The sequence below is a fragment of the Centropristis striata genome, chromosome 5, assembly GCF_030273125.1.
Source record: "Centropristis striata isolate RG_2023a ecotype Rhode Island chromosome 5, C.striata_1.0, whole genome shotgun sequence".
Classification (NCBI taxonomy): Eukaryota; Metazoa; Chordata; class Actinopteri; order Perciformes; family Serranidae; genus Centropristis; species Centropristis striata.
Genome location: NC_081521.1, coordinates 23,133,223 through 23,153,784, shown reverse-complemented (window position 1 = coordinate 23,153,784; position 20,562 = coordinate 23,133,223). Strand labels below are relative to the sequence as shown.

The following is a 20,562-nucleotide window of genomic DNA, read 5'->3' as shown; positions in this document are numbered from 1 at the left end:
AAAACAACACCACCACTGAATGTTTAGTCAGAAAACTGATTTCTTTCTTCACAATAATAAAACCCCAGTTTCACTCTTAGAAACATGAAGCTGTAAGTCTGAGATTTACAAGCAGAAATTCTGTGTTAAAAATCAAGTCTTTATTCTGAGCTCCTGTGACACAAAGCGTCTCTGGAAGGTGGCATCAACTGTAACAACTGCAGGGTCTTCTCTACGTCAGCCTGTTGTGCTGCTCGGATAGAGACATGTTTATTTAACGCCTGCCTTGTCTGCATCTGGATAATGTCCACCCTCAGGCAACGGCTGGCAGAGGTCTGGATGTATTTCTGCTTGTATAATCAACCTTCACAGTGCTGACTGACCACAGCATCACCTTTCAGGACTGCAAACAGACGTGCTGCACGTAGCCCCGACGAGAATTAAAACAAAAGAATCAAAAGGAATCAAAGCGAGTGTTGTCACTATGTTAAAAGTTTAAAAAGAAAATCTTAGAAAACACTCAACTAAGGATTTGTAATAGTAATCCATTTAAAATATTAAGTTATTTTCAGTGAAATTCGGAGCAGAGTTCTTACCTACTGTGATATGGATTATGTTGAAGGCTGGTGGAAGGTCACAAAGTACATTAACATTTCTGCTACTTTATACTTACATTCATATACTATACACATTTTTTTATGAGGTCTGTAGTTGAGACTGTATATGTACTTTACAACACATTTCCCCTCTAATGTCCTCTAATGGTTTCATGTAAACAACTGTTTGATAGTTCACAAAAAAGCAAAGATTTGAGAAATACATCAAAAAAGTGAAACAAGATTTGTAGATACGAATGTTATCACACGACTGAATGGGCAATATCTGTGGTTATCAGCCTCATAAATATGGGTTATTAGCATCCTGCTACACATTATAGCCCCCCCCCCCCCCCAAAGTAAAAGTACTTGTTCTGCAGAAAACCCCCATTGATGCATTTATGTAAGCAGCATTTTTTGTAAAGGTAGGGCTCATTTGAACTACTGATTTAAAACTGATTTAATTTAATTTAATGTTGACCTGGAAAGGTATTTAAGCTGGCAGCTAAATGCAGTGGAGTAAAAAGTACAACATTTGTCTCAAAATGTAGTGAAGTAGAAGTATAAAGTAACATAAAATGGAAATACTCAAGTAAAGTACACATACCTCAAAATTGTACTTAAGTACAGTACTTGAGTAAATGTACTTAATTACATTCCACCAGTACACAACCCACATTTACACTGGTAGTTAGTGGCATCCTCTGGTGGCCGTAGTAATTATAAAGGACAATAACTCTACAGATCGTAAAAGCAAATGCCGACGTGAGGAAACAGAATATAAAGAATGACACGGTCCACTCTGGGATAGTGGGAGGTTTGGTGGATGGATTGAATAAACATACAGTCATGGAAAAAATTATTAGACCACCCTTTTTCTTCAATTTCTTGTTAATTTTAATGCCTGGTACAACTAAAGGTACATTTGTTTGGGATAACCAAAATCATTATCAAGAAAAATGGAAATGGCTAGATATCAGCTCTTAAATTAAACTCTTATGAGCTATTTGTGTTGTTATCATTATAGTTGTCCAAACAAATGTACCTTTAGTTGTACCAGGCATTAAAATTAACAATTAATTGAAGAAAACAAGGGTGGTCTAATCACTTTTTCCATGACTGTAGGTCTTTATCCCAGCACACAGAATGAGTACTTTTGATACCTTGAGTGCACTTAGCAAATAATACTTCTGTAGTTTCCACCGACTTTTTATTGTTATGCAGTATTTTGACATTATTGTATTGTTACTTTTACTTAACGATCTTAATACTTCTTCCAGCACTGCTTAGCTGACACATGAAAAGACTAATTGTATTATGGGATATTGGAAAAGGTTGTTTGCTTCCAGAGTCAGTCCACTGGATAGTGTTGTCTCTGTCAGGTTTCTATTCCTCCCAGATCCACTTCAGTCTCCTCTGCTTTTGCTGCTCTTTATTCCCCCTGGTTGTGTTGAATCGTTGGTATTCTCGTTCAGTCGTGAGGACAGATGTTTCTGATGGTACAGCTGTGGGTGATGACTCAAGGAAATCTGGCTCTGCTGAAGTATGTGCAGTTGCATTTTGAAAATCAAAAAAGCTTAATTCAGTGGCATTAATGTTGTCTCTGTCTCCGTCAAACTCGGAGGACAAATTTCCACTCTTTGACACCTCATCAGTGTAAAAATTAAAGCTGTGAGCCTCCGTCTGTGTGTGAGGTGAGGCAGTCGTTACTTCAGATGAAGCTCTCTCATTTAGCCGATCCATCACTGGCCGTTCTCTAGTTAAAGTCTTGTGTTTAAAGTTGACTATGGACGGGACCGTCGTGTTTGGACCAGGAGAGGATGTGATGTGTGACGCAGCAGGCCTGGCTGTGAAGGTATGATGGCATCATTTTAGTTACAGTGACATTAATTAACATCCATAAGAAATATTTATGATCTTGCATTTCTAATGATGATTAAACAATATTGCGCATGTTTTGCTGAAGGCTAAGCTGCATTATGTCCATAACCTCATATATCCCTGTATTACTGGTATTATTCAACCAACTTGATTTGATAGTTGGACCTCCTCTTCATTAAAAAATGTGTTTTGTTTGACTTTCACTGTGTGGAATGATGTACAGTCATGGGAAAAATTATTAGACCACCCTTTTTCTTAAAATCTCTTGTTCATTTTAATGCCTGGTACAACTAAATGTACATTTCTTTGGACAAATATAATGATAACAACAAAACTAGCTCATAAGACTTTCATTTAAGAGCTGATATATAACCAAAATCATTATCAAGAAAACCATCAACCAAAATGAACAAGAAGAAAAGAAGAGTGGTCTAATAATTTTTTCCATGACTGTATGTTCACAGTGACTCCAGAAGGCTGTTTTCACATTCATCTGCTGAAGAGGGAAAGTTTCTGTGTTCACCTTAAATCTGATCTTAACACATATAAGACTTGACTTTGTGAAATCACAACTAGTTTGAAAGCCAGTAATGATCCAGTGTGCCACTTGAACAAGCATGATGTGGACATTTAAAGCCTTCATTGCACAGATGCTGAAAATAGTCTTTTTTAAAACAAGGTAGATGAACTTTTATGTGGGAAAATCATATCAAACAGATATACCATCAAAGTATTTTTAGCTGTCTTGAAACATCACACAGGAATCCGCAAGGTTACAATCTGAAACATCTCTGTTTTATTTTCTTTGGCACCACCTATTTTGGTAAGCTGTAATTGCAGGTGTGATTATTGCTTGTTTTTGAAGTTTTAATCATCTTTAGTCATACTTGTTTTCTTCATTTGTTCAAACAGCAGAGACCACAAAAAAAAACAGTATGTTGCTTCACACAAGCACCAAGTCAACAAAATTAGTCAGGCAAAACATCCTGCTGTGATACGAAGCTGAGCAGAGGACGAAATGAGACGCGACAACAGTTGGAAACCAGTGGCCACTATGCAACTGTTGTAATCTTTCCTGGGAATGCCACCACAGACACCTACATACTGGGCTAAGGGCTCAGTCACCATTGTGTTACCTCATTGGGCGATAAGCGACTTCACAGACATGTATTTGAATTAAAATATTTCAAGATTATTATGTCAACCTCAAAAATGTGAACATTGTTATATTATTAGAACATAGAATCTCAGTAGTAATGTTACCTGTAATGAGATTACAGTAGGGCTGGGCAATATGGACCAAAAGTCATATCTCGATATATTGTGGCTGAATATCTAAATACGAAATACGTATATCACAATATTTTTATCGCAAAGTAAGAGCAAATGTTAGTCAAAGTCAAAGCCAAATATGACATGTCACAAGTAGTAGTAAAAAGTAGTTTTATTGAAACCATTTATTCAAGTGAACATAAATACTGTATAACAACAGGAGTACCCTTTTTTTTTTTTTTAATCAAGCTCCATAAAGTGCACATTTAAATAAAAATAGCCTATGAAATAAAATAGGCCAATCTTTTTCTGAAATAAATATATTTATATGGAAAAAGAATAACAAACATTACAAAAGAACTAAATATGTCAAACCCTAGTAAGGACAGCATTTATATATAAAGAAAGATTTTTTTTAAAACTATATCGATATATGCGATATGGTCTAATTCCATATTACATTTAAAAATATAGCGATATATTTTTTTATATCGATATATCACCCAGCCCTAGATTACAGGTTGTCAAATAGAGTTCAAATGAAGATATGTTATATAAGTTTTGTGATAAGTTTAATTAAAAAAATTACTAGGAAAGTGAATGTTGATTCAAGTTGGTCAGGTCACTTGTTTATATGCAGAAATATAAAACATGCTCGACTGACAGCTGAAGATATATTAACATCCTAATATCATTAAGATGCTCTCCTCCTCTATTTAAAGTTTTAGTCTTTTAGACTTTCACTATTTATGATTCACATATACTTTATATTAATATGTGATTATATTATCATTTTATTTTAAGTTTAATTTCTTTCCGTTATGTGCTGTTATGTTTTTTTCATCGTATTTGGATATATTTTCCATCAATCACTTTTGCTTTAACTTCTATCTCACTTTAAATTGTATGAAAGGTGCTACATAAAGTTAAATGATTAATTGACTGAGCAACAAACAAAAGTAAGTGCCTGGTGTGACAACAGTAAAAGCCTTTCAATGGCTAGTGGTCAAAATAGCATCCAATAATTAATCACCACTTTAGTTTTACGGTGTTCATCAGCAGCATACTCACCTGTGCATGGCAGTGTGTTCTCCATGGTCCACTGCATTTTGTGATTTGTCTCTTTGAAGGTGAGAACAACATCCACCCTGTAGAATGGCTGCAGGAGCTGTTTGCTCTTTGCGCATGTCTGTAAAACAAACCTGCTTTAGATGTTTGACACAGAATGAATCATGAAGAGAAAACACACACTTAGTGTACTTAAGAAAAGTCAGAAACACACACTGGTACATGTGCTATGGTCATGCCCCAAGATTAACCAATACTGGATAAAGATTCACTGCTACATTGTCAATGTCCTAAATAGGCATTTTGTGTTATGTTATAAGCTATATATTTTAGGAGATTGTAAATTGTTATCTGTTTTTCCACAACCGTTGAGATACTGGATACAGACAGCTATCATGACTGGATGCCAGATCATCCTCAGGTATTGGAAGAATCCTAAAGAACTCCTTTTCAGAACTGGGTGGCAGAATTGGGCAAAGTGGCTGCATATGAAAAGATGTCATATAGGATGCAGGACAGAACAGAACAATATCTCCTGAAGTGGGGCATGTAAACCTTGATTCTACAGTCATGGAAAAAATATTAGACCATTGTTTTCTTAAATTTCTTGTTAATTACAATGTCTGGTACAACTAAAGGTACATTTGTTTGGACAAATATAATGATAACAACAAAAATAGCTCATAAGAGTTTAACTAAAGAGCTGATATCTAGCCATTTCCCATGGTTTACTTGAGAATGATTTTGGTTATCATCAAGAAAACCATGGAAAATGTCTAGATATCAGCTCTTAAATTAAACTCTTATGAGGTATTTGTGTTGTTACCATTATTTTTGTCCAAACAAATGTACCTTTAGTTGTACCAGGCATGAAAATGAACAAGAAATTGAAGAAAAAGGGTGCTCTAATAATTTTTTCCATGACTGTATATACAGGCTGGTGTGAGGATTTGGTGGATGTACATTGTCTTTAAGGATTAATAATTATAAACTGACATAATATTTTGCTTTTACTGTTGTATTTTTATGGATCTATTATTTTATTTGTTTGTTTCTTTTAGTTTAGCCACTCTCAGCCTCTTATTTGTGTGTTGGGGGGGGGGGGGGGGGGTAGTGTTTGTAACTGATTGGACTATGCATCTTTTGTTGTATGATGATTTTTTTTTAATAAAAAAAATTGCTTGTCAGAAACACAAAATGTACCATCATGATGATTACCTAATTGTTTCAGCACTAACCTTGGTCTGCAGTATTTGGGCTGTGGGAATGATCAGTGTCACAAATTGACTCGTCTCATGTACGGTGAAATTATCTGTCTGGTTCACAGACACCTCACTGACTGTCAGTGCTTCGTTGTCACCGCTGCCTCGCTTGGTCAAACCCATACGTCGTTTGAAAATGTGAAGCACAGTCTCCTCTGGTGTGAACGTGGTCACTGAAATTGGGGATGAAAATGGATTACTGAGGTCAGTGGTGGAAGAAAATTTACTCAAATATCTACAAAATTACAGTGCTACTTATCCACTACTGAGGAGCTTTTTTTAATCTCAATCATCATTTCAACCTCTGGATCTGCTCTAAACTCAGATTCAAACATACCACTGCAGCAGACTTCCTTTGCACAACATGCTTCCAAATTTATGGCCATCAAAAATTTAAACATGCTTCCATCTGAGGTTAAAAATAACACAGACTTGCATTCTTTTTCCCATGGTGCAAAAAAAATGGATATTAGCAACGAGTCAACATTAAAATGACCGAGATTCAGGGTTTTATAAGTAATGAATTGATATGTTACAGTTGTCATAGATAAACACATTGACATTTATCTGTTGATCTATCTATCTATCTATCTATCTATCTATCTATCTATCTATCTATCTATCTATCTATCTATCTATCTATCTATCTGTCTGTCTGTCTGTCTATCTTTCTATCTATCTATATCACTCATTGGGGGCATTTTTCTGGAGAAATAGTACATATACTTTGGATACTTTAAGCACATTCTCCTGTTTATACATCTGATCTTTGAACTAAGGAAGAGTTTGGAGTTTTACTTTTAACTGTGTTTTGTTACTTCATTTTAGTGGTACTTCTACTGAAGCAAAGGATCTGAGTGCTAACTGAGTACTGACCAGATGAACATGTTAAAGAAACAAAAAAATTAGGTTCTGGTACTGATTCTCTGCTTTCTACACACCTCTTGGACACGTAGCTTCCATACTGTAGGCATACTGACCACTGACCAGCTTCAAGGCCAAGAATTCCCCTTCAATGTCCATTACCTGTGTTAACCAAAGACAGGCCAGAATACAGTGATGAAGTGGAGTTTAGTTGTAATATTGCCATTGGTCACTAGGTGGCAGGATGTCATGTAAACACTCTTACTTTGATGGGGCTTAGGACTTCCCTCCTCGTGCCTTCAACTGTAATGTCTGATCCGTTCATGTCAATGTTCAACAGGACCAGACTGGCATCCTCCAGAGCTACAATGAAGTGATCGCTCAGAGACAGCGACCACAGCAGCTGCAATGTGCCAAAAACACAATCAGACGGCTCAGTTTTCTGTCTCTTATCTACATATTTATCACATTTTAAAGGGCTGATTTCATCAAGTACTACCTCATTGTCCCAGTTGTCATAAGGAACTTGTCTGGTCACCTACAGACACACATTCATCTCATCAGAATAAAGAAGCTAAATACATTTAAAATTTTGCAGTGCAAAAAGAAAATTGTGAAAAGTTACATACAGTCATAGAAAAAAATATAAGACCACCCCTTTTCTTCAATTTCTTGTTCATTTTAATGTCTGGTTCAACTTAAGGTACATTTGTTTGGACCAATATAATGATAACAACAAAAATTGCACATAAGCATTTCATTTAAGAGCTGATATCTAGCCATTTTCTGTAGTTTTCTTGATAATAACCAAAATGATTATCAGGAAAACCATGGAAAATGGCTAGATTTAAGATCTTAAATTAAACGTTTATGAGCTATTTTTGTTGTTACCATTATTTTTGTCCAAACAAATTTACCTTTAGTTGTACCAGGCATTAAAATAAATAATAAAGTGAAGAAAACAGGGGTGGACTAATAATTTTTTCCCCATGACTGTATAAAGAACTCTGATCAGAAGTTACCTGAATAAACTCCGTGTCACACATGATTTGCTCTCTACTGGGCAGCACAGACACCACCGGACACTTCATCATGAAACTGTGAGGTCTGCCTCCAAATCGACTTATCTTCTTCACCAAATTCAGTGTCAGGACATGGTCGCCATGCTGAAAAAAACAACATGACACCAGAGAATTATCACCAAAAAGCCCAGCTGCAAAGGTCAAATATCAGAGTTTGTATATATGCATTAGACATTTCTTAAAAAGACTGACATACCTGTTGTTGGATGAAACATCCCGTGTAACTGACTCTAAAAATAAAATTCTCGTCCGGGTCTTTGTGCAGTGAGAATCCACAGGCAGACAGCTGGAGGTTTAGGTGATCCAGAGAAGCAAGGTTGACTTTAGGAAAGAAAATTCAGAGGCGTTTTATCTCATAACTATGGCAATATTTTGTTGTGTATAGTGCCAGAAAGACTTACCTTGGATCTTTAAGGCCCCAGAGAGCCAGAGTCTCAACCCTTCAATCCTCGCACTGTGTATCCAGATCTCCATGTATTCAGAAAAACATGCCACATCTCCCTCTGAAAAATGCAAATGTTTTCTGAGGTACTATGTGGAAGCAGCATTAAAATTTCTTTACATCACAGAAAAAAGTTCACCTGTTAATGTTGCTTTTGGGGAATCAATCCATTCTCTTTTCTGAATGGAAAGCACACTCCTCATGCTACAAAATTGTAAAACACTGTAGAAAAAAGAAGGTAGAGTTGAGATTACATCACAAGATAGTGAAGTCCAATTTTTCATACAACATTATGTTACTCACATATTTAAAAGTAGGAAGCTAAATCTTATTTGATCCATGCCACCCCACAGATGAAACTTGAGTGGGCAGTCTGACTCTTGCCTATTTGTAGGTAAGTGGGCTGATGTCACTGGGGACATAAAACACAGGTGTGTTTGCTTTGACATGTTAAAGGTAAGTGACAAAAAAGTCCCAAAGAATGATCACTGTCTCCAGCATGTGTGAAAACAGGTTTTAAGGCAGCTGTAGTTCCTCTTATTCCTCTATTTCCTCTTATCTTATGTGTGATGATGGTCTATAATGAATTATGCCCTCTATATCTAGTTTGCCCTTTTAATAAAAATCAAGAAGCTTTAAAATATCTTCATGGCGCAGTCTCACATATCAACTCTTCAAATTATACAGTGATGGGAAAAAAATTAGACCACCATTGTTTTCTTCACTTTATTGTTAATTTTAATGCCTGGTACAACTAAAGGTACATTTTTTTGGACAAAAATAATGCTAATAACAAAAATAACTCTTAAGAGTTTAATTTAAGAGCTGATATCTAGACATTTTCCATGGTTTTCTTGATGATAACCAAAATCATCATCAAGAAAACCATGGGAAATGGCCTGATGATGGGAAACATTTATTGTCCTTTGCTGCTGGTCACAAGCATGTTTATGTGTGAAAGTAGTCCTTATAACAGGGAACCATATAGTGCTGAGGCACTGATGGCAAAACAAAACAATTTCAGAGAATGGAGAGATGAGCTGATCCACAGAGATACTAATAGTTTATATTAATAGTAATACTACTAATAGTAAGTAAATAAGTAAGTTAGTAATAATACTAATAGTTTGGACTCTGATAACTGTATATATTATATTATATTGTGTGTGTGTATATTGTATATACTTTGTATACAAATTTTATATTTGTTTTAGTTCTTTATTCTTTTTTATTTATTGTATCTCAGAATTCTTAATATTTTCACACTAGAGTCTCTATAACGAAAGCAATTTCCCCCTGGGGATTATTAAAGTAATTCTGATTCTGATTAAATGTTTTTATATCTGCAAGAGATAATGACCATTACAATTGATATAAGTGTGTGTTCTTAATTTGAACATTTGTAATGTATGCTTATATGCTGAAAAGCCAATGCAAACGTTTCATACTTTTTCCTGCAAAGATAAGACATACAGTCATGGGAGAGAATAAATTAGAACACCATTGTTTTCTTCAATTTCTTGTTAATTTTAATAATAACCACAATCATTATTATCACAATCATTATCAAGAAAACATGGGAAATGGCTAGATATCAGCTCTTAAATTAAACTCTTATGAGCTACTTTTGTTGTTATCATTATATTTGTCCAAACAAATGTACCTTAGTTGTACCAGGCATTAAAATTAACAAGAAATTGAAGAAAACAATGGTGGACTAATGATTTTTCCCATGACTGAATTTCATCAATAAATAAATAATATACACCGACTACAAGAGGAGATCTCCTTCCCAAGTATCAAATACATTATATTCGTAAATATAATTTCTCGGTGCGCACCTTTTGTTTGGGCTCTTAAGGTGAATCGTTATGGCGCGGCATCAAAGGGTAAGTCACTATCTTTAAATGTTGCCATTTACAGGTTATAAAACACGACACGATTAAAAAAGTTACCCAACTATTATGCAAATCAAAGTTATAAAAAGTTATCCGTGGACTGTCGACTTGAAGTCAAACTACTAAGAGGATATTTTAAATTTGTATTTTTTGGCATCCCTACAAAAACTAACAGTGCGCCCTCCCAACTGGATGATGTCATCTCTACAAAGTGCGCAGCCATTTTGTTAGCTAGCTTGAGGTTACAGAGGTTAGCTGCTGCAAATATTCTCTCTTTGCTCTTACGGTTTTTGGGACTTAAATCTCACCGCGTAAGATAACTTGTCGATGTTGTTGCTTGCGTACGATTTTCGGCCAAACATTCGTAGACGAGAGGCGGACTCGTGTGCGTGTGTTGACAGTAAACAGAGCGCGAAACTGGATGGTCATTCATTTTTCAAGCCGTCCTGAGTTTGCTAACGTGTTAGCTAGCTAGCTGGCTAACTTGTTTACGCGTGCTGCAAGCGGAGAAGAAAATACACCGTTTTCATGGCAGCAGGCTATTGAATGTTAGATAGTTTTTGAGTGAGTGTTAGGGTTTCATACAGTGTGTCTGTCTGCGTTTGGCTGCCCTTGCATTTCGGTTGCGTCACCCAGCTAATAGAAGTAAAGTTGAGCGACGGTCGACGCGACAAACTCGTGCGCATCATCCCGGTAACTTTAGCTGCCACCGGCTGCCTCCACCTGGACCAGCGCTCAGCCATCTAGACACCATGTCAGAGTTATACATCCGTGTGGCTGAGGATGAGAACGAGGAGCCCATGGAGATCCCCTCAGAGGACGACGGGACTATTCTGCTGTCGTCGGTAGCAGCACAGTTTCCAGGGGCGTGCGGGCTGCGGTACAGGAACCCGGAGTCCCAGTGCATGAGGGGGGTCCGGCTGGTGGAGGGGGTCCTGCATGCACCCGAGAACGACTGGGGAAACTTGGTCTACGTCGTCAATTACCCCAAAGGTGAGGTGTTGGTCTGATAATAGGTAAATCTCCAGCCAGTTAGACTCTAACTGACTGGAGATTTACCTATTATTATTATTATTATTATTATCATCATGTATATGACCGAAAGTATGTCTACTTTTTTGTCTTATAATCCGTCTTAAATCATACCAAATATTAAGATCAGAATCGGCTTTATTCACCAATATAGTAATTACATTACCAATACAAATTATTGGACCACCGTTTTTCTTCGATGTTTTGTTCTTTTTAGCCATTTTCCATGGTTTTCTTGATGTACTAGTAATATTCACTATTCACACATGCACTACATTCAGGGGTATTTTGGTATTGTGCCTTGTCTCTGCAATGGCGTTATAATGTAGATGGAACAAGGGACAGTCCAGCAGATGGTGGTAATGTAACACCGCCAACACAGAGCTGTTTTTGTCCTATGCCAGTGTTCTTGTAATGTATTGATAACAAGTTTGCTTTGGGATAAGTGCTAAACCAAACAAGTCACAGATTTAAATATGGTATCAATCTTGTGACTGGTTTTCTTGCTACATGTTGGTGTTTTTTTTTTGTTTGTTTTTTTACAACATTGTGTTTTTATCTTTGGGTTAAAACCCATACCTGTTTTAACATGGTGGTAACACCATGCATAAAGCCAGGTCAGTGAAGGTTTTCCAGTTTGGTGTGGATGATTTCGACTAGTCCGCACAAACGCCTGACCTCAACCTATCAAACATCTTTGGATTGAACTGGATTTCAAGGCCTTATCACCCAACATCACTTATCAAATGCTCTTGTGACTGAATGGCCACATGAGTCTCTGTTCCAAAATTTGTGCTGTTAATGTTCATGGGTTTTAGGAGTAAGTTGTTCTGCAGCCAGATATGGAGCTAATGTCCAGGTTTTTACATACTTTTGGTCATATACTGTATATTGGTAGTTGTGTGTTGTATTTATATTTGACTGGCTTTTTCCTGATGAAATTCCTATGTATTTATTCTCCAAAGATAACAAAAGGAAGATGGAGGAAATAGACGCTGCCTCAGCTGTGAAAGTAAAAAGGGGCTTTCAGAAGACGTCAGATCTCATCGTCCTCGGGCTGCCGTGGAAAACAACAGAACAAGACCTGAAAGATTATTTCACTACCTTTGGGGAGGTCATAATGGTGCAGGTAGTGACACCTCTTCAGGCTTTAAATATTTTTGTGAATGCTTCTTTGTTAGGCTTAGAGTGTAATAAGAATTTCTTACATTCTAGTTTCTGGTTTAGTTAAAATTGGTAATAATGTTTGCATGTCCTCTGTGTTCACTCCAGGTCAAGAGAGATGTAAAGACTGGCAACTCGAAAGGATTTGGGTTTGTCCGGTTCACTGAATATGAGACACAAACCAAAGTGATTGCTCAGAGACACATGATTGACGGACGATGGTGTGACTGCAAACTTCCCAACTCAAAGGTATTTTGGACTCCATTTTAGGGTTGCTCAATTATGGCAAAAATCATAATTATTTTTGGTCAGTACTGCATTCCCTACATTGCAACGGATCAAAACCTATGGTCTTGTTTTGCAACATTAAATTCATGTGACGAATAACGAACATTTATTAAATGTGGGCAACTAATTCTGAATTAGTCGGCATTGGATTAAAACAACCATCATGTGGATTGCTTAATTTAATGCTGTGCCTCTTTGTCCTCTCAGGCGTGTCCTGATGAGCCCATGCGGAGCCGTAAAATCTTTGTTGGCCGATGTACAGAGGACATGACAACTGATGAACTGAGGCAGTACTTCATGCAGTATGGCGAAGTCACTGATGTCTTCATCCCCAAGCCTTTCCGGGCTTTTGCATTTGTCACGTTTGCCGATGACCAGGTAAGATTCCCCATAAATGGCAGAGTTGGATCATAAGTATATGGCATTATAAAGACTGTCGTGATCATCTTCTCCTCACTTCTTTCTCAGGTTGCCCAGGCCCTGTGTGGAGAGGACTTGATCATCAAGGGCGTCAGCGTGCACATCTCCAATGCTGAGCCTAAACACAATAATAGTAGGCAAATGATGGATCGAGGGCGGTTTGGGGCTGGTGGGTTCAGTCAGGGCTATGGCAGTAATCGTGGCGGGCTAGGCAGTGGTAGTGGTGGGGTTAACTTTGGGGCTCTCGGTCTTAACCCAGCAATGGTGGCTGCTGCCCAGGCAGCCCTGCAAAGCAGTTGGGGGATGATGGGCATGCTGGCTAACCAGCAAGGTCTGACCACAACGGCAGGCACAGCCACCACGACCCGAGACCAGACCTATAGCTCTGCCAGCACTAGTTACAGCAGCCCTAGCTCAGCTAGCCTCGGCTGGGCTGCAGGCACCAACGCCCCCTCCAGCAGTGGCTTCAGCTCTGGCTTTGGCACCTCTATGGAGTCTAAGTCTTCTAGTTGGGGAGTTTAGATAGCTTCGAGTTGAGCTTTTCTGTTATTAGGCTAATCTGGTAAGTATACCTACAGTTGGGAACTGCTTATATCTTATGTTCCTATTATTAAAAAGATACTGCCTTTTATTTTGTTAAAGAAAAATTTATACTTGGTGTGACTGATTATGAAGTCATGCATTGAATGGGTGAAAAATTTAGTTTGTTAGTGGAAACTGCCACACTCCATTTTTTGGTTTTTGAGAAAATGTTAAAAAGAGAGGACTGTGCATGCAAGATTAATATTTATAAACATGCACGAGTATCTCAAGAGCGCCCTCATCCCCTCTTAAAATGGGATTGATATGATTATATATCTGTATGCAGTTGATTGAATCTTTTTGTTTGTTTTTGTTTGACATCTTTTGGAAACGCCTTCATGAAAATCTCTTCTGCAGTTCACCAACTCTTTCCCAATTTCCCGGGAGGAAGCGCCTCATTGGCAGCAATGTTCGACAGATCTCAGTATCAATTCCCCTCTTCCCATGTGTAAATGCTTTGCCATCAAAGAACACAGCTTCACTCTGCGTATACTGTGTTAGACGGTGGGTGTTGTCTTTTTTCCCTCTCCCCTTTTCTATGGATATAGAAATCTTGTCTGCTCTTTGTCGCTTTTTCAAGATCAATGAGTGGGATTGGTTCTGGACCGAGTGAGAGTGAGCGACTGGGAGAGCAAAATGAAAGAGGTGTGAGAAGGACTGTTTGTGGATTTTTTTTTTAAAGAGACAAATGCCTGCGAGAGTTGAGAAGAACCTGTGGCTTTGTGCGAGTGTGAGAGGAAGAAGCAAGTACGAGTGTGTCCCGAATGGCCATCACAAGGACATTTATCGCGTATCGAGATCTTTATGGTCTCTGCTTTCTCTCATCGTTTTCTAGCAACCTTAATTCTTTAAAAACACAGTGAAATGTCAAGTGCTATGAGTATTTGTACCTTTTCATAGCTTTCTCTTACTGTCTGACTTGATGTGAATGCTGTGTCTGGTTGTGTGCTTTTATTTTCTCTTTGTTACCACCCTCTCTGTGAGAAAATGTGATTTTGTGCTGGTGAAGTTTGTGTGGGGAAAAACACTGAAAGTGTGTTGAAGTTTGAGGTTGATGTGGTGAATGTTTGACAAGTTCCCATTGAAAGTTTGTGTTTGAAGTGAATGCATTTTCTATGTTTTGTGAATCAAAGGGAAGTCTGAAATAAAACTGAATTTGACTAGGTATAATACAGTCTTGACAGCGACTTATTTTTGCCTTTACATTAATTGAACTGCCAACACTTTAATTCACATGTATAGGAACCTCGGACACGGACAGCCCAGGTTTTCGTCTGAATCCAGGTTGGAGTCAGTTATGGAGAAGCTGAAGACATTGTTGGGTGGGCCGGCACAAACCAACAATGCTGCACGACTGCCTTAATCCTGAAAAGGATCTTCACCTCACTTGCAAGAAAACCTCGGATCATCCCGTAATCAAATTTAGAGCAGACCATACTAAATTGGGCTTAGGTATTTGTTTATACCTACAAATGTCACAAATAGGACCAAAGTCACACCTGCAGTTTGGCATCGGTCATGCTTCTTTTTCAAATCTTGTCAAACACAAAGTCTACCTTTTAAATCTGAAACCTGCATTTCTGTCAGCGAATGCTTTTATTCTTTGTCCTCATTTCAGTCACTTTGGAAGTACTAACTGATCGGTTTCTTTTCAATGTGAACAAAAAGCATTTCAATGAGGCAGGATGTGTTTTTGTTTTGTTTTATTCTGATTGTAAAGTGGTTGGAATGTATAAGCTAAGAGATTTTCAAAGGGACTTTAACAACTGATTGAACATGCCAGCAGGAATTCACACTTTCTGTATTGAAGTATTTTAGTATTGCGGTGTAAAATAAAGGTTTTGAGTTTTTAATCACCTGTCGTCTCTCAATGTAGATTGATAAGTATATATCCTGTAGCTCTTATGTTTACAGTTTCCATGCCTTCCATTGGGGGGCTTTTTCAGATTATATGTGGAAGTTGTAGTTTGGTCCTTGGTGTAAAAATATGCTAAAAGTGTCCTGTACTTTGTAGAATTGACGCTGGCTGTTTAGTATGTGTAGTTTTATTGTTCTGGCTGCTGATGGTGCTGATGAGCCATTTTGTAAAAGTTTGTGGGACTAGACTCCCAAGTTGCCTTTTATTAAGTCTTTCACTAATAATTTTTGTTTGTAAATGTTTTTTGTGTTTTTTCTGTGTTTGTGTAGATTTGTTTGCACACTAAGAAACTAAATGGATACTTGGCAGCTCCTGAAACCAAAGGAAAATCTCCTGCTTCGTTTAACTGGCATTTATTACTCGCTGCCAAACTTCCTGGGAAAATGCTAACATAGGCGCATTGTTTATAATGCAAATCCGGCAGATATATAATGTTACATCAGTTCCTTGATATTCTAGATTTTTGGAAGGAGGCTGAGGAGTTTCGTTTTTTAAAGTAATGGAAAATTCTAATTTAGGAATAAAATCACTTGAACTTTGAAAAAAAGGGTGGAGTTAGTTCATTAGACCTGTACATTATTTTCTGTTACACCACTTTAAATAGTGATGAATAGTGGGTGGATAATATTGTACAGGTTTCTAACTATCAATTATCTCTATTGGTGCAGAAATATAAAGCTGTGGGAGTCCTGAATTTCTTGCATCAGGGATAACCATTACTATAACAGTCTTGGGACACATCTTTTTTTATAGTTTAATGGAACCTTGTTGCTTTAGACATGTGAACACACTGAGTTGATGTGCTTTTCTTACTATAAGGTACTTCCCTTGATTTATATACCTAAACAATAGCTTAATCATTCCTGTAAGCTCCTGCTGTGACGACCTCGTCCCTCGCTGCTGTTTGTAATGAAAAGCAAACTCGGGTACAAACCCTAAAATCTTTAAAAAATTGCAAATGTATGCTGTTGCATACTGGAGGGGAAGCATATGACCACATAAAATTGCGTTTATGAACGCCTTTAATAAACACCGTCTATTAATGCTGCAGGTTTCATAAAGTCATAAAGACCGACTCATGCATTTACATTACCTGTCTGTGGATTCAACACTGAAGTTACAGCTACAAGCTGCAAGTTACAAGCACAAATTTTGACCCTGTAGTGGTGGAACAACAGGAGCAGGCAGAGCTAATATGGTAAGTACTGTTAACGCATCAATGCAGCACTAACATCTGAGTGAGTTATTTCTTCATATGTATGCTGCAGCAGATGGTTCAAAACCACAGGTCTGTAGGCTCACAGCTAGTTAGTAGATGACTCAAAATATCCACCAGGGGGCATTCACTGCCCAACTGTTTTGCTACTTGCTGTCAGTCTGGTGATGCCTGAACTAGAACCTGAACCCCTCCTTACATAAGAAAATGTAAATAAAGATAATACTTTTTTAAGCAAATACGAGTCCATTCTGAATGCATACTCTTAAACAGATGTAGAAATATGGTCCACTCAAACAGGTCATATAATGTCAGAAGATAGATTGATGACACAGCTTTGAAGTAATGTATATTGTGATGTAGCCTTCTTTCGTCTTTCTTTCTACTCCTCTATAGGTCACACTCTGCCTAGTAGCACTGCACATTTTATATGCCGTAAATGGTTGAAAGGCCCAAATGAGGGATAATCTGAATTAAAATATCAAGTGTGTGGAAGTGGGAGTGTTGTCCCTACAACAGCATAACTGCTGCTGATTAGCTTACCTGATCAGTTCATAGTTTCCATCAATGTGCCAGTCCTGTGTGTCTGAAATAAATAAATATAATAAATAACAAATAAATATTTGTTATATAAAAACTTACATCATCTTCACGTACAGCAACAGAAATATGAAAGCAAAGCTATATTTTAACTGGGGTTGAAAAAAATCACAAAAACCAAACTTCGTGACAAAAAGCCACATTATGTGGCTGAGCTATAATTCATGATCAAGCTGGTCAAGTGATTATTTTTTGTGAACTAAATCAGACAGTAATCCAATTTGTCTTTGTGTATGTGGGATTTATCTGATTAATCTGTAGTATAGTTAGCATGACTAAGAACGTATAGAATAGAAATAGAATTAAAAAAGCCTTTATTGTCATTGTATAACGATATACAACGGAATTTGAAGCTCTGCTCCTCATTTGGTACCTTTGAGAGACAAAGTGCTAGTGCAAAAAATATAAGAAAATATTCTAAAAGCAAATATATACCAAAGGCAATAGAACACACTTAAAAGGCAATAATTTAACATTTTGAATATGTAAATGTATATATATATATATATATATTATTTCAGGCATACAGGAGAATATGTGCAAAAAAAAACAGGATTATGTGGAACAGATGAATAAATAGTGGTATTGCTATTGCACAGAGTAGCAGCATTGTATGTGTAAACAGTAAAAATAAGCATGAGTGGGTGTAAAAAACAGTTTCAGTGTGGGAGCACATCTAAAAGGTAGGTAGCAGGTATGCAGTACTTGTTTATGTTTAATGTGCTTAAGTCTGTATATTTTTTCTATTTCTACTGTATATATATATATATATATATATATACTTATAATTATTAATTATTTGCTGGAGTGACTGGAGGTAAACCAAATGTCCCTACAGTAACTTATTTCTGATTCTGTTTTGAATGGCCCTTGGAAAGAAACTGTTGTTGAGTCTATTTGTTTTGGCTAAATCTCAATTAGGTGAATGGGATTAAACAAAAAACTGTCTTGAAAAATATTATCTTTTTATTTCGTGTCAGCTGAGTTGTTATTGTTGTTTTCTTCCAGAAAAAATAGTACAGTATTGTTTGCTTAGTTCTGCCTCTGAAGCCTTGACCGTGGAGGCCACTCACTGCCTGTTTACAATGTGTTGCTTGGTAATGTTAGTCGGCTAACGTAATAGTTGTAGCTTCGGTAGCTAGCGTTTAGCAACATGTCTTGAATTTAGAAAACGTCTTGTTGTGACTATAAATGTCTATATATGTGAGCTAAATTAGCTGACTATGCTGTTAAGTTAAGTCAATTTCGATCCTTCTAATGCACTTGTTAGCCGCTAGCGAATCGTTTTCAGACAATAAACTTCTCACCTTGTCAATGTTGATTCAAACAAACACTGACTGTATGTGTCAACCGCGCAAAATAAACTTCTCCTTTTCAATCACACTGGATGCTGCTAGCTGGATGTTAGCAAGCCTCCATTTTCATTTAAGCAGCCAAGATGGCCGTCTGTTAAGGCCGCTTCATGCGCCTGTCGCAGAGTGTGTTGGTCATAATTTGTTTTCTTATATTTTCAGTGAGACCTAAACCAAAAATGAATTGATTCTACTCACCATTAATGTCTGTGAACTAAACCAGTGTCGTCAGAAAACACATCAATGAGCCACACTGGTTGAGATGATCCAGAGCACTGGGGTTCTTTTTTATTTTCTATTTATTTATTGTTTTTATTGGCTTTTAATAGAGCTTTATTTATTTGCACATCTGTCTAATTGCTGTAATTTTTTGTTAAGTGTAGTCTTTAATTAGGTTTTATCTTAATAATGGTAATAATAGTAACAATAATAACATCTGTTTAACTATTCAAGTATCTGTTGTTTTATAGTTATATATAATTTAATCTGTTTCACCTCTTGGTACACTTAGCTGCCTCTGGTGTTTCCTCAATGTCAATTGATGAGATTTAAAATAACGTTTCCTCAGTTCTTGTTTTACTGTACCCTTTAACCCTATTTATTATGAAGTAATTTATTGCTGTATTGCATTTGTGGGTGGGCAAGTGGGGCGTGTGTATGTGTGTGTGTGTGTGTGTGTGTGTGTAGAAGGTGGTGTTGTTGTATTGTGTGTTTGTATGATTGACTGATTGATTGTGGTTTCTTTTTGACTCAATCCCACATACAGCGTCCTGCTGCAAGACATACTACTGTGTCTCAATATAGTCCCCTGCCAAAGAACTATTTACTCCTATTTGAATACAGTGTTCAGCTGTTTAAGAAAAGTATAGTCTTTGCAAAAAAGAAAAAAAAATTGAAGGTATACTGTATATTGATTACCCGTTTTCAAAGATTTTCGTCTCCATTAGGAATTAATGGGCTTTGGCTGTATTGTTAGTTTTGGTCTTTACATGGGATTTATTTGATAATCTGAATTTTTTTTGCCAAATGCATCCTTAAAGAACAGGTGAACAAGTACTAGAATGCCAAGATAGATCGATTCCCCTACTGTACACACACACACGCACGCACACATGCACACGCACACGCACGCACACACACACACACACACACACACACACACACACACACACACACACACAGATACTGTATACACTTATATGCATAAATATATGTACAGTCATGGGAAAAAAATATTAGACCACCCTTTTTCTTCAATTTCTTGTTCAATTTAATGCCTGGTACAACTAAAGGTACATTTGATTTGACAAAAACTTTCAAAGCTGATATATAGCCATTTTCCACGGTTTTCTTGATAGTGATTTTGGTTATGATCAAGAAAACCATTGAAAATGTCTAGATATCAGCTTTGAAATTAAACTCTTATGAGCTTTTTTGTTGTTATCATTATATTTGTCTAAACAAATGTACCTTTAGTTGTACCAGCCATTAAAATGAACAATACATTGAAGAAAACAAGGGTGGTCTAATCATTTTTTCCTTGACTGTATGTATATATATGTTTACTGTATGTGTGCGTAGATGGATGGATATATTTATAACTTACAACTGCAACTGACAGTCATTAAATAGTAATGAAACCAGTT

At 37.0% G+C, this 20,562-nt stretch overlaps 2 protein-coding genes across 9 annotated transcripts; one reads left to right on the top strand and one right to left on the bottom strand.

The window, feature by feature from the left end:
* Positions 1–1,693: 1,693 nt before the first annotated feature.
* Positions 1,694–19,174, bottom strand: c5h1orf127 (chromosome 5 C1orf127 homolog). 6 transcript variants are annotated; one of them, XM_059333312.1, is made up of 13 exons: positions 19,115–19,135; positions 17,508–17,550; positions 8,750–8,858; positions 8,586–8,668; positions 8,406–8,507; positions 8,201–8,325; positions 7,945–8,088; positions 7,422–7,460; positions 7,188–7,325; positions 7,000–7,084; positions 6,035–6,231; positions 4,800–4,917; positions 1,694–2,422 (listed from the first exon to the last, which is right to left on the bottom strand). In XM_059333312.1, exons 3-13 carry the CDS (start codon positions 8,785–8,787, stop codon positions 1,962–1,964), a joined length of 1,530 nt encoding a protein of 509 aa, XP_059189295.1. In that variant the 5' UTR covers positions 8,788–8,858; positions 17,508–17,550; positions 19,115–19,135; the 3' UTR covers positions 1,694–1,961. The 6 variants fall into 6 exon arrangements, with proteins under 6 accessions (XP_059189295.1, XP_059189293.1, XP_059189297.1 ...); XM_059333310.1 differs by lacking the exon at positions 19,115–19,135 and adding an exon at positions 18,872–18,990; XM_059333314.1 differs by lacking the exon at positions 8,750–8,858 and having other exon boundaries at positions 19,115–19,174.
* tardbpa (TAR DNA binding protein a) lies at positions 10,551–15,683 on the top strand. Of its 3 annotated transcripts, none has more exons than XR_009394410.1 (7): positions 10,551–11,337; positions 12,342–12,505; positions 12,649–12,789; positions 13,036–13,206; positions 13,297–13,381; positions 14,188–14,334; positions 15,073–15,683. XR_009394410.1 is itself a non-coding variant. In XM_059333315.1 (6 exons), exons 1-5 carry the CDS (start codon positions 11,097–11,099, stop codon positions 13,768–13,770), a joined length of 1,191 nt encoding a protein of 396 aa, XP_059189298.1. In that variant the 5' UTR covers positions 10,588–11,096; the 3' UTR covers positions 13,771–13,810; positions 14,188–15,062. The 3 variants fall into 3 exon arrangements, 1 of the variants encoding a protein (XP_059189298.1); XR_009394409.1 differs by having other exon boundaries at positions 13,297–13,417; XM_059333315.1 differs by lacking the exon at positions 15,073–15,683 and having other exon boundaries at positions 10,588–11,337; positions 13,297–13,810; positions 14,188–15,062.
* Positions 19,175–20,562: the final 1,388 nt, after the last annotated feature.

What these genes read in the sequence shown, in the direction of transcription:
- c5h1orf127 (XM_059333309.1), bottom strand. Translation starts at nt 8,895, where the DNA reads ATGTCAAAGCAAACACACCTGTGTTTTATGTCCCCAGTGACATCAGCC. An exon ending in GTGACACGGAGTTTATTCAG is followed by an intron (nt 7,461 to 7,944) that starts GTAACTTCTGAT and finishes GTGTGTCTGTAG; the next exon opens with GTGACCAGACAAGTTCCTTA. An exon ending in CCCAAATACTGCAGACCAAG is followed by an intron (nt 4,918 to 6,034) that starts GTTAGTGCTGAA and finishes TTTGTTTTACAG; the next exon opens with ACATGCGCAAAGAGCAAACA.
- tardbpa (XM_059333315.1), top strand. Translation starts at nt 11,097, where the DNA reads ATGTCAGAGTTATACATCCGTGTGGCTGAGGATGAGAACGAGGAGCCC. An exon ending in GCAAACTTCCCAACTCAAAG is followed by an intron (nt 12,790 to 13,035) that starts GTATTTTGGACT and finishes TTGTCCTCTCAG; the next exon opens with GCGTGTCCTGATGAGCCCAT. An exon ending in TCACGTTTGCCGATGACCAG is followed by an intron (nt 13,207 to 13,296) that starts GTAAGATTCCCC and finishes CTTCTTTCTCAG; the next exon opens with GTTGCCCAGGCCCTGTGTGG.